This window comes from Montipora capricornis, chromosome 6 (genome assembly GCF_036669925.1).
Source record: "Montipora capricornis isolate CH-2021 chromosome 6, ASM3666992v2, whole genome shotgun sequence".
Lineage (NCBI taxonomy): Eukaryota > Metazoa > Cnidaria > Anthozoa > Scleractinia > Acroporidae > Montipora > Montipora capricornis.
Genome location: NC_090888.1, coordinates 52,678,495 through 52,691,662, shown reverse-complemented (window position 1 = coordinate 52,691,662; position 13,168 = coordinate 52,678,495). Strand labels below are relative to the sequence as shown.

Here is a 13,168-nt window from a genome sequence, read left to right as displayed (position 1 = left end):
CAAACTTCAAATCAAAACTGTCTGACTTTGCACTGCCGATTACAGTACGCTGGGATCAATTCGACAGACAGGATTTGAACCACTTTACTGCTTGATCTTTAATTCCAAATTTGTATTCCAGGCGCCGCAGTAATATGTCATGGTCTACTGTGTCGAAAGCAGCGCTTAAATCTAGGAACTCTAATAATGTGACTTGTTGTTCATGTTGACAAGTATGTCGTTGCACATGCGCAGTAAGGCAGCTTCCGTACTGTGATTTTTTCGGTAGGCTGATTGAAATTCCGGAAACAGATCTGATTGGACGACACGTGATCGGAGATTTGTAGTAAAGCTGCCTTTTCAGTGTTTTTGAAAGGAAAGCAAGATTGCTGACGGGCCGGTAATTTTTCTTTATCAGATCCATGTTGGCATTCTTTAACTTTGGTCTCACTAAACCTCCTTTCCAAATGTCCGGAAGTGACCACTACTGAGAGGAAGATTAACCATGTTGGAAATGGTCGGTAGGAGTTTGTTAATGCAGTCTTTAACAATCGTGGTAGGTATAGGGTCATTGTCGCAGGTCTTGTTTGGGGCATTCAGCACCAGCTTTTTGATACCTTCAGACGATATTGGCTGCAAGTTATTGAAGGGTGTGCCAGCAAACAAATACTATTGAATGCTACTTCCGATCGAATGGTGAGGGTGATTCAATGAGGAGTCAATTCTATCCAGCTTTGAGCGAATGACATGGATCTTTTGTACAAAGAATCTCCCGAAATAATTAGCAAGCAAAGTAGGGTCAGAGTGCTTAGGGTATTTTTCCTGTGACGATCCTCCTAGCAGTGCACTGGCCGTCTTGAAAAGCTTTCTTTGATCACAATCGTTTTCATTAATAAGGTTGAAATAATAGTCACGCCTTGCTTGCTCTATAACGTGATTTGTATGATTGCGTGCCTTCATGAAATTAACCCTGTCTGCCTCGAGCCCCGTCCTTCGCCATACTCTCTCATACCGTCGAAGCAAACAGATGTCTTTCTAAATTTGTGTAGTTAAATTCTATCATGTTTGATTGTCCCTCTTTATATCTTAATGTATCTTATTGTAGTTTAAATTTGTTTAGTTCTCATAATTTCCATCATATATAAGTTTTAATTGTATCTATAATTCACAATTTCGATTGTAAATATTAAGACTCACGTCTGTTGAGTCTGATTGTTTCCAATAAAGATTGCACATCGCCTGCTCGTCTTATTTTTTCCTTACCCGCCAAATCATCTAACGAAGTTGCTAACCGTAGATTTTCTGAAAATCGTAGACCACCAGAATAAAAATATTTGAATAGCGTTTCTGATTATTTGGGTACAGTTTTCGCATCAACCGTGAAGCAAATCTCAGCAGTCTTGCAAAGCACGTATGACCTCTTGAAGGTCTTACGGAAAAACCGCACTGATTTGCGGGAACAACAATAGTCCATTTTACAGTTGTGCGCGTAGTTACTTGGCCAATGAATGAAAGTGAGGCTGGAGTTGACCTTGTTTTGATAGAAACCTCACCGCTTTTCTTATGTAGTTTTTTATTAATTAGTATGACAACAACATCATTAACATAACAAAAGGAGGGAGGTCTGTGTCATGAAAAGGTCAACACCAGCCTCACTTTCATTTAAAGGCCAGGCAACTAAGCACACAACTGCAAAGAGGTCTATTGAAAGCAAACATCACACCATTCTCGTTCCCACATCCCATCGTTTCTCTTAGCCAACGGGGCCCTCGCACGAGAAAACGAACACTGAAACCCGTCCGGTTTCATCGATTAGTAAACAAAGTCATCGTTTCTGTAAAAGTAATTAGTTACGTAATAATAAAGCCAGTTGCTTCGCACAGTTACTTCGTACATTGGCAAACTAGGTAAATTGCGCTGGAAATCGTGAATTACTTACAAGGTTGGCATTGGCTTTGGCATTTAGCCTGAATTTCACTATTAGAACAGAAACCTTGCGTCTGCAGATGTGTACAAGAAGCATCATCCAGTACTAAATGTAGACAAAAACATGACAACAATCAAAAAATATTCTTTTCTTATAATGCGCTGGGGCTTGGGTTTTATTTAATCGAACGACATTTAAAAAAAACAAAAAAAAAAAAAAACTATTTCCACAATACTCTTTCGACAAAGGGCGTTGGAGTTTGAGAGGACAGGGTTTGAGCCTTGGCGACAACCGATGTTGTGAAATTTAGAATGAGATAAATGTGTTGTAACAAATCCGAAAAACTGGATTTAGATTTAAGGATTTCAAATCCAATGAATATTTTTTCAGAAAGGATTCAGTAGAACAAAATCCAGATTTGGATTTGCTGAAAGGAATGCGATTTTTTTTTTTTAAGATCACAAATCCGTTTTTGGATTTGCCGAAAGGAACACAACCTCAAGTTTAAATGTTGCTAATTCGAAAATTAACGCACGGTAGCTTTTCGAGATCGAAACGTCTTCGGAATTTCCAAAAGGAAAAGAAAACAGAACCTTCCTTTACCCCATAATCGGAAATTAACCTCTTTTATGTAATTACCTGTGTGACAACCGACCAACTCAATCCTCATGGAGATGTGCTCGTTCCAAGTTTTAGGCTCTACACGAATGTATCGCGCATTAATAGCCGGTGACAGAGGGTGAGAGACAATGGTGTCTTTATCTGCATTTCCATCGAATACCTTTAAATTGCATACAAAAATCTAGTCTAAACGTAGGATTACGGATCATTTAGATTCTTACCATGATCATAATTGATAATAATAGCCGGGACTGAGTAATCATATGAGTGATTAGGGAGTTTTAGCAACACCGACGGCGACGTCGAGAACGATTCCTTTTTAAAAAATGAATCTATGTTTTTCCTTCAAATTTTGTAATTATCTAGATCTGTTCTGTGTCCCTATCGGTCTAGAACACTGCTCAGGCTGAATATATAAATATGACACCGTTTATAATTTCTAAGGGAAATACGAAAAATTAGCCGTCGTGGTCCAGGTTCTCCAAAATACACGGATCTTGGTCATTTCACGTTGTGTTTTGCAGAGGACGGCTAAAAATGTAGAAAGATTTTAATCTAAAGCATGTACCCAGTCATTGTGTTGCCGTCATTAAACCTCTTGTTTGAAGACGCTCTCGCGTTGCCGTTACCTTTGTGGTTGGCGAGTATAATTACAGACGAAATTGGACGACACGACGTCCTGTCACCATTTAATCATAGCTATAACAAAATTTAAGCAAAAAAACGAAAAGTCTAACTTTGTAGCGAATAAAAGTAGTGAACTCTTGAAGTAGTTGAATCGATAAAAGCTCGCGCAGTCCAAAATCACCAGGAACGACGAGTAGACTGTCCAATAAATTCTAAAACAGGACCTGTTGATCACCAACCAGGTTCAAGACTTTGGTTATAGCTATGATTAAACTGAGTAACGTCTTTCGTGGGCTCTCTTTAGTCTATTACAGTGTGATCAGTCACGCCCCAGCTATAAAAACCATCTAGTTAGATATGTATAACTCGCGTTGAATCAGATTCTATTGAAATTTACTCCGTACTTTGGCTTGGCTGCCCTCTGGATAGCTTGTGAATGTGCTGCCGCTGTCGCTGTAAGAGATAGTGTAGCTCTTAACAAACTGATTACAGCTGCAATCCCCTCGCCCCTGGGTCATTATTGCTGTAACTTTTGGTTTTCCCAGCAGATCCACCTGCAACCATTGGTTAACATCACTGGTCCTGGCAGACCAGGCCCCAGTCCTCCCTGCTCCAGCCGCAAAGTTCAACCTGCCATTTGAAGCGCCGTGATTACTATCAAACTCGGACGAAGCCGTGATCTGAATATCGAGTATCTGCCCGTTTTCCATCCCAAGAGGTTGTGGACATGCTGCGTACAGGAGAAACAATGAATTACCTTGGAAAAAATTACTAAACAGGGATTGTGGGGAATTCCAGAGGAGCGTGTCGCCAACGAAAATCATTCCGAAAGAGAGATTATGAAAACCTCTCGACGGCATCAACTGCACCTTGAACAACATTACAATCTGCTAAATAATCAAGAACATTTTCTATGTATTCAAGATCTTCATTGCCTTGTTTGCAGGTTTTTTTGTCAGGTCAACATCTCGTGGTAAAATAGCGAAACGGCTAAGGTGAATGCAGAAATCAAATTGCAATATGTTTAATTAAATACTGTAAAAGTTCTGTTTGTATGCGCTTAAACAACTTCCTGGCGCCAGGCTTCGAGCGGCTCGCTGAGTCCGACGGGTGGCTAATTAGATCGGGGAGGGGGGTCAAGGGGTATGAAAGTCTATTTTTGAAATGAACTTTAAAAGAGAACGTTTCATATTTTGTGAAGACGGCGGTAATAGAGGGGCTTATAACTGGAGTATTCCTTTCGTTAGATGGGCCTTCTGAACCTTCTGGTTAAGGTAAAGCCATTTTTTAAAGCTAAGAAATACATCACAACTACCTTGAGCTGGTAAGCCTTGATGCAAAGTACCTGTATGCAAAAAAGAAGAGAAAAGAATTATTATTATAGCGGCGCTCCGCACGCGCGCAGCACCATAGTTAAGAAAATATGGTAACCCATTGATGCGGGAAATTTTGGCTCTATAGCCATGACGTCATCGACGGTCCTTACGTCCACTCGTCCATGTATGCCAATGTGACCAGTATAATGCTACTATACAGCATGCATCTTTCATATTGGACATCCATGTTTTGATCAATTGACACCTGTCAAGACAAGGTATCCGCTTACCAGTATCACGTGACCATATCACGGGCTCAAGCTTAAAGCTCACCGAGGTTAGCTTTTTTAAACTGACCGCTGACCAGGTACTGGTTTTCGATTTGATTGCAGGCTCAACCCAGGTTAACTCACCGAAACATAACTGAGACTTCTTTTTTCGTGCGCTTTCTGTACTCGACGCGGCTACACGGCCATACTGCGTCCACTATAGTTCTTACACAGTCAATGCTTTTCGTGGTCAGGTGGAAAACGGTTTGGAAAATGTTTTCTTTCTGTATTTTTTTTAAGTTTGACATATCGTGATAGCTGTGGTCCACACTGGCAGCTATGCAGTTATTCAAGTCAAGCATCCGAGGGATATAAACTTAAAGCGGAGTGTTTATTGTTAAGTTGCTTAGAGGTGCTTTCTTCTCTCAGTATTGCACTTACTGGAAGAAGTTACTCCACAAATTCTTTCCTTGTGGGCACTAAACCGTTTGTTATTTTTACGGATGCGTTATTTAAGTGGATGCGTATTTTTAAAAATTTAAAGTGGTTTAATCGGTTTTTCCTTCGTTCAGGAATGAATCTCGAATTTTTATTGTCCACTGGAATTAAATAACAATTATCTGTACTATTTTGGACACGAAGATAAAGCTGAATTGTTTGTTTGTTTTATTTTAAAAACGAAGGAACAAGTGCTTTTTAAATCCCTTTGGCCAACTGGTTTTCGTTATGCCTCGACAGTGACAAGAAAATTTTGCCCTTATATTATAAACACGTAGTCGCAATGAGTTCTCGTAAAATTAGGGGGAAACTTTACTAGCTTGTGTTTTCAGAAATTTGTTTAAGCACCTAAAGGTAATTTAGTGTTGGAACGGATCTTGTTTGAAGTTTGTCCTTTCTTGATTGCATTGCTTTATTTTGCCGATTCTTGTTCCAAGCCAATCAGGCGTGTTTTAATGAAATAAATCAAAATTTGAATGATCTCGTTTTCAGGGACAAAGTGGAATAAAATATATCAGTTAAACTCTTTTTTGATATTGAACTGATAAAGTTTTTTCATGTTTTCTAATTTTAGCGTGATTCCTATTCGCTGGGTATTGGCAGTTGACTCTGAAATGGCTTTTTTTTCCTTTTCCATTCACTTGCTGAGGGTGTGCTTGTTTTCTTTTAAAACTCACGCTTTTCAAGAAAAATTCATTGCCAAACTGGTAAATTCTACTGTAAATTTCACTCGAAAAACCATTATCGCAGTCATTGCTTTGTGATTCATGCGATTTCGGTTTTAGCGTAAAAATTTCCATGGATTTCACTAGTTAGGCAATGAATTTTTCTACAGAAGAAAGCAAAGAAAATGATTTAATCATTAAAGCAGCAACCGGAAACATCAAATTGTGGACAATTCGAAACCTTTTATTTTCACTAACCCTACAGGTAGTAAGATTAAATAACCAGGGAGCTCCGCTTTTAGGCTTGGCTAAATCTATATATTACTGCAACAAGGTTAAAGCGAGATTACAGTCAAATTTTGGTCAAATTGGTGAGATAAATGAATTTTTTTATTGGTCTCAAAACACACCACAACAATTTGTTAGCACTCTCCCGTTCTCTTCTTTGCTATTTCTTCACTCCCTGTGGCTTAAAAAAGCAACTTTGTGAGGCCTACTCCAAGATGTTGTTCCGTTGCTATGGAAACGGACAGGACAAAAAAATTATGTATTTTTGTGGTAGTGCACTGTAAGTGTAAGTGCACCACACACAAATGATGTCACCGGGTTGTAAGAGTGTAAGAGTGTAAGTTCATGGTGACAATAGGCCCGTAGCGCGTGGATAACTCACGCATATAAACAGGTCTGTTGAAAGCGTGCTTGAGTTTCAACAAACTGAGCTCCAAAATTGGCAAGAATCTGTGACGCTGATGAATAATAAAGCAGCTGGTATTTCCAAAACGATGGAATTACCTGGTGATCATAACCTCGTCTAGGAGAGTAAATTTTGAATTTTGCAGAAACAATGGTCAACCTCAAGCAATATGGGCTATTGTGATCTTTGTGTTCAATTCGCACATTTCTTGTCAATCTTTAAAACACTTGAAAGAAAAAAAAAAACAAACTAATAAAACAAAAACTCGGTGTCTTGCCATCATTTCGACAGAGACGAATCCTTTGTTTCGCGAGTAAACATGCAAGGTAACTTGAAAACGGCTCTCGCTCTATTTGATGTCACTTTCGATTTTGCGATTGCCAAAAAGTTTGATAGAAAAATTGAACGTAGCAAAAATCTCCCAAAATGCTTTTCGCCGATGGCAATTTTGTATATTAGCGGTTCAAAATTTGTGTTGTTTTCACGTCGCAAATGTAGTTGCTGATGGCAAAAATTATATTTCATTCTCGATCGACGTGAATACGTGCTTCTGCTCTTCCTAAAAACTGTGTATCAATATTTATTTACTTTTTCATCAACATTTGCTTTGTATAAAGCAGACTAACAAAATATGTACCTTACTCATCTTTGAGCCTTAAAATAGAATTTTCGGTGCTATTTTTCTGACACCGCAAGTCGTACATTTTGAGGTCATCCATTCAGATACTAACCCCGCTCGACCGCGCTTAACTTCAGCGCAAATTTGTCTTGGAAAGCTGTCAAAAGCTCAGACCTGATTAAACTTTTTGCAAAGAAGTTGCAAGGGAACTTGAAAATGATTAACATGTCACCCTCGAAGCCAATGTATCTCGATTCCCTTTTATTTTCTTCAATCTTTGTGGGGTTTAGTATTTATTTATTCTCAGGGCCCCGCTATTTACCTAAGATATCTACCATGGCACTACCGTGATTTATGGTAACAAAACAAAACCTTAAAGCTACATATTACGCAAAGACAAACCTTGAATCTCCTGGAAAACAAAACGCATCTCAATTGACAATTATGGAATACAGCGCTGTGAACGTTACTGCACTACTACAAGTACGCATTGCGTGCGTATTTTTTTAATCTTGCCAGAGCTTGTCCCGGCCGTTTCCAGAGCATTTAGCGACTACGAGTATTTCAAGATGGGATGACAGTTCACCGTAGGGATACCCCCAGCATTAAATTTGCTTGCAGATACCCATTTATACTCCTGGGTTGAGAGAGGCACTGTGAGAGTAAAGTGTCTTGACGAGGAACACTACACAATAACTGGGGTTCGATCTCGGACCACTTAATACAGAGCCCAGCGCGTTAACCATTAGGCCTCCACACTTATCGTAATGTACCAATGAGCAAATCTGATCTTCCTGAACTGAAAGAGGATAATTATGAAAATTTATTATATGCCTAGTGCTCGTTGCCGATATAACGCGAGTTCTGATAGGCTAAATGCTAGGCGTTATTCTCCCGTCATGCTCACGGGCCGATTACGAATTATACAAATTAAGTTGTTTTTAAAAGCCATACAATAAGCAACTCATTAAACTCAAATGTTTGGTCTTTACGGAAAAATCTCAAACCTTGACCTCGCTCTATGAAGGCCTCAGTTTGAGATTTTCCCGTGAAGACCTCACTTTGGGTTACCGAAGAGTTTATATTATTCTCAGGTATTAGAGGGTTAATGAAGCGAAAAGAGGGTGAGGGAAAACAATGAAATAATATTTTGTGCACACACGTGCACACACGAAAAGCTCTTCTTAATAGCCATTTCTTTGTGTTTCTGTAAATTTACTAATCTACCTTGAAGTTCCTAAATATGCATTTTCTTTACAAAAATTCAACTTGAAGCAACTGAGAAGCCGCCCCACGAGTTCCTGGCCAAATGCGTCCAAACTGTAGCACTCGGTCACGAATGTTAGCCAGTGCGACGTCGTTTTTGCAATTGAATTCCATCGGTTGTTCAGTGAACGGGATAAAACCCGCGAGTGAAAAACAGGTATTATTTTGTCCTCATAGGGAAGAGTAATAGAGAGGACTTAACTTACTGAACTGATAAACGCTCATCCGACGACTGTCCCCCTCCCCATTGATACTTACCAAATTTGTAAACACTCATTCGAAAATTGGCTCCCTCCCCATTGATGCAATCCTCATCAGGGGCTTGACCGTGTTTCTTGAAAGAGAGCCCAGCATTTACACCCGAAAAACACTGGCCACCAGCCTCCACTCCGAACACGGAGAAGCCAGCTGCAGAAGCCCTCTGAGAGCAATCCTTTACTATGTTTGGATCATTAAAGTCCTGATGCAAAGTTGTGGCCATTATTCGATTTCCATTTTGGTCAATAAAGCAGCCCAAGGACGTATAAAGAACTGCAAAAGAACAAACTGTCACTCCTAAGAGGCTGTATTTAAAACAGCATAATACACATTATGCGGTTTGTGTTCACATGATGAAAAAACCGAAGGAAGTGCATAGAACTGAAAAAGTAAAAAAATAAAAGCAAACATGCAAGCGAATTAAAACACTCCATTAATTAAAATCCATGGTATTCGATATCTAAAGTACCTTAAATTCCGTCCCTGATCTCTCTTTATCTCACCATATAGAGGTCGAACCAAGTCTGGTTCAACCTCTTAGTGAAAGTTCAGCAAAAGGAAAAATGAAACAGAAACGTGAATACGTATCATATATTAAATAATAAGGGCCTTCTGATGTCTTATAATATCCCAGGTTTGTCGACATTTACCTTCAGTGCAGTTTTGTTCCTAACTGGGTTTGCACGGTTTTTGTTGTACGTACCGTCACATCCGAAACAAGTTTTGCGGCAAAGTGGGAAAAATGTGTCATTGCGGCATCCACCAATGTTTTTAATTATGTTGCACCCAGAGTCAGGCATAATGTTCGAACATGCTGAAATGGAAACAAACCAGAGGCTATTGACGAACTAAAGCTTTGCGATAAAATGGAAAAATGTCTTAATGCGGCATCCTCCAATGTTTGTAATTATGTTGCACCCTTTAAAAGTCTACAGTTATAATGTTCGAACGAAAGGAAAACCCAAGCAGAGGCCATTGACGAACTAATGATACGGACAGCTCGTGATTTAATAGCACGATGCTCTAGGCCTTAAGCTTCCAATGGTGAATTGTCTTCGGTCGTAAACAGTTTCTAGTAGATAAAAATCTACATATAACCCAAGGTAGCTTACCAGGCGGACGCTTAGCTAACTGCTGCTCCCTCTAGATGGAATCGATGTTAGTCCGTGTTGTGCATGTAGCCCTCTATTATTGTCAGTGTTGTCCCTAACTCACCGATACTCGTTTGTCCTTTTTCAGTGGAAAAAGCTCTCTGACAATAAAGCGTCTCGTCCAAGATCAAAATGCAGTGAATCAAATGTTGGTCCATGCGACCAACCAGTTTGGGTAATGCTCGAAACCGGACGACGCATCCTCAATCCGGCGTCCAGTGTGAGTAGGCACTAAATCGTTCTAATTGTCACGCTACCACAATGATAAAAACTGTGAAATACTTACGAGGCGTGCAGTGTGAAGGACATACAGCTTGAATATCAACACTGGAGCAGAAGCCTCTCGCATTTAAAAACGTACAAGAAGCAGAATCAAGTCCTGATTGAAGTAGAAAACAGAACGTCAAACATACTCAAGAGAGGTAGAAAAAAAAAACATTGGCTAGTTGCACTGAAAGGTTACATGACCAATTCTCCTTGAAAATTATGTTTGCAGAAGAGAACGCAGAGGCGGTCGTAAACGAACAACTTTATCGGAGAAACTACTCACCTCGTCACTGGTGATTATTTTTCGGCATGGGAAGCAATAACTCCTATCAGTCCCCATAATTGCAACGCACGACATTCAAACTGACAAGGGAAGCTACAATGCCACCCTCCCCGCCACACCCTCCATTTTTTCTTGACCCCAAAATTAAAAGTATTATGCTTCAGTGAAGGAGAAATTCGGACACTTGGTGCAACATCTTACGCAATATTTCCCGACTTTGCTGTTATGTTTTCAATCTGATGTTTCGCGATCACATTATAATTAGTACTAAGAAGAACGACAAAATTCTCTTTCAACCCCATATGTAAACATTTACGGGGCACAAGTCTCGGTCAATTCGTGATTGCTTCTGTTCGAGGAAAGTAATACTATGAAAGCTGTGAAACTGTTCATATAATTGATACTAAGCACGACGAACTGATCTATCACATGTCAGACCTCATTACAAAAATGAATGTACTATTTAAATTACACCTAAGGGGTCGATCATCTTTATCGGTCCTCTTCGGGAACAGGCCCAGCAAGTTCAGATTTGCACGCAAAGATTTATATTTTCGCCGAAAATACAAATACTCTGCGTTTAAATCTGAACTTGGTCAGTTTAAATGGTCTCGAACTCACCTTTAGCAAACATGGATTGGGTTTATGGGGCACTGATATGTCAAGCTATTCTTTTTTGTAGGGAACTAGTTTTAAAACACAGCGAATTTTAACCCTTATTACAAAAAAAAAAAAAAAAAGTATTTTTGATCAGATTAATATATTTCTTCTTAACTTTTAATTCACTGGTAGTTAGGTGTCCCCAATTAGTTTACGTATATGTAAGCTACATCTACCCGACACATTAATAAAGTTATTTATTGATTGATTGATTTGACACACTAGATTCGTGGAATAAACTTACAGAAGCAATCATAAACTCGACTTAATTGCAAATTTTGCGATCGATGCTGCAGCTGATCAAATCATGCAAAGAAGATATTGTTGTATAATTAGTTATGACATAAACACTTGCTGCAAACCATGGCCAAGAAAACACTACAACTCTAAAATATGTGTCATTTGTTGGGAAATTCTGAGAACGAAAAAATTCAGCTATCACGAAGTTTAAATGTGAATTTGACTTCCTTCCCACAGAGCTAAAATTGGACTGTGAGATAGTAACCTATTTTAGTTCTCTCGCACCCGAATCTTATCTGTCTCTGCTTCTTCATAAGCGGCTTTATTTGTATTAAATCAAGCTGACAATTTCAAGTTTTCTTACCATCTGAATACAATTTTCAGAATTTTGTAAGGCGCAAAGTGACTTGCATGCCAATCAGCATAGCTCTTCATGAAACTACTTTAAAAATACCGCTAGCCTACGAAATGGGTTGATGTGTCAGAAGAATTGTATTATCAAATGAACTGATAGCGTCTTGTTGTATGTATTAGGACAGGTTTAAAGTACTAGTACAGGTCACTTTTTACCGGTCACTTAGGCCTCATTAGGTCTATAAACGATGTTAGGCCAAAGGTTATCCAACTTAAAAGTTTTGCAGGCTAGTAGCCAGTAAGAGGCAATTCAAGGCACTCGTCTCGGTAATTTTTTTATTTAAAGTAATGAAGGATTCCAGTGTGGTCTTTAAATTAAGACATCTAAAACACCCTAAATACTTACGACTAGAAATTAACCATGGACATTGCCTCGGTCAAAATTATTTCGTGGCTACGACCATGTTTTGGGTTTCTTTTGGATGGTAGACAGACAATGACCTGTAACGAGTGACCTGTGCAATGTGACCTGTGTTTTAAACCTGCCGTATGTAGTAGTGCACTGAATTACCTATTTTAAAGGCAAGAATCGATAAACTTTAAAATGTTTACAACCCTGTTTGTGTCTTTACACATTTAACAATCTTTACAATTCTCGACAGACATAAAAGGTTTGATTTTGTAGGGAATTTACCAACGAGGATAGAAATGAAGAATAGAATTAAGGGCAGCATTCAAGGAAAACATTACTCAATATGGCTAAAAAGAAGAGAATATACAGTTATAGTCAATTGAAATGGATGATATTCTATGTGATCTGTAAAACATGTGCGTTTTACTGCACTTTGAAGATGTTTGAGTTGATCTTTGCGTTAACTTCGAAAAAATACTTACGTGCACACAACGATGGAGTTGAGAATAAGATCAGGAAAACGAGAGATACAATGGTGTACATCTTAGTTCTCTGTCGAAACGTGAATGGACTTAAAACTGATTTGCTTCCTCCTCTTGCGTGGGGAAGTAATTATGTCATTACTTCTGCATGCCATTTTAATTAAAAGCTAGCAGCGAAAATTGTTTACCTTATGAATATGTTTTGAAATAACAGCTAATAGCACTGAATTTTGTGGATTCGGCCATTTATTATTATTTTTTGTCTTCTCACAAAAAAATGTACCAGAGTCATGGAAAGACCCAGAAAAGCAGAAACGTTTAGAACGGATTTATTTACTGTACTTCCGTGAAAAATCAATCATCACATCTCGTGATTAAACGTTAGCAGCGAAAATTGTTAACTTTATAATTAACATTTTATTTTTTCACCTGAAAATGATGTCATGGCCGTATCGAAGCGATGATTTAATAGTAAACTTTCTTCAAACTGACATGGGAAGCTACCATGCCAAACTCCCCACCACACCCTCCATTTATCTTGACCCCAATATTACAAGTATTATGCGTCAGTGAAGGAGAA

The 13,168-nt window shown here is 38.9% G+C and overlaps 1 protein-coding gene across 1 annotated transcript in view; it reads right to left on the bottom strand.

The window, feature by feature from the left end:
- LOC138050628 (uncharacterized) overlaps positions 1–12,802 on the bottom strand; it is a 19,844-nt gene extending 7,042 nt beyond the window's left edge. The window contains exons 1-8 of the mRNA XM_068896937.1: positions 12,589–12,802; positions 10,177–10,269; positions 9,443–9,553; positions 8,740–9,012; positions 4,470–4,499; positions 3,559–3,884; positions 2,546–2,687; positions 1,919–2,011 (exon numbers count right to left, since the gene is read on the bottom strand). Of these exons, the coding sequence (XP_068753038.1) occupies positions 1,919–2,011; positions 2,546–2,687; positions 3,559–3,884; positions 4,470–4,499; positions 8,740–9,012; positions 9,443–9,553; positions 10,177–10,269; positions 12,589–12,649 (1,129 nt within the window). The 5' untranslated portion in view covers positions 12,650–12,802. The remainder of the gene's footprint in view (positions 1–1,918; positions 2,012–2,545; positions 2,688–3,558; positions 3,885–4,469; positions 4,500–8,739; positions 9,013–9,442; positions 9,554–10,176; positions 10,270–12,588) is intronic.
- Between the last annotated feature and the right edge of the window lie 366 nt (positions 12,803–13,168).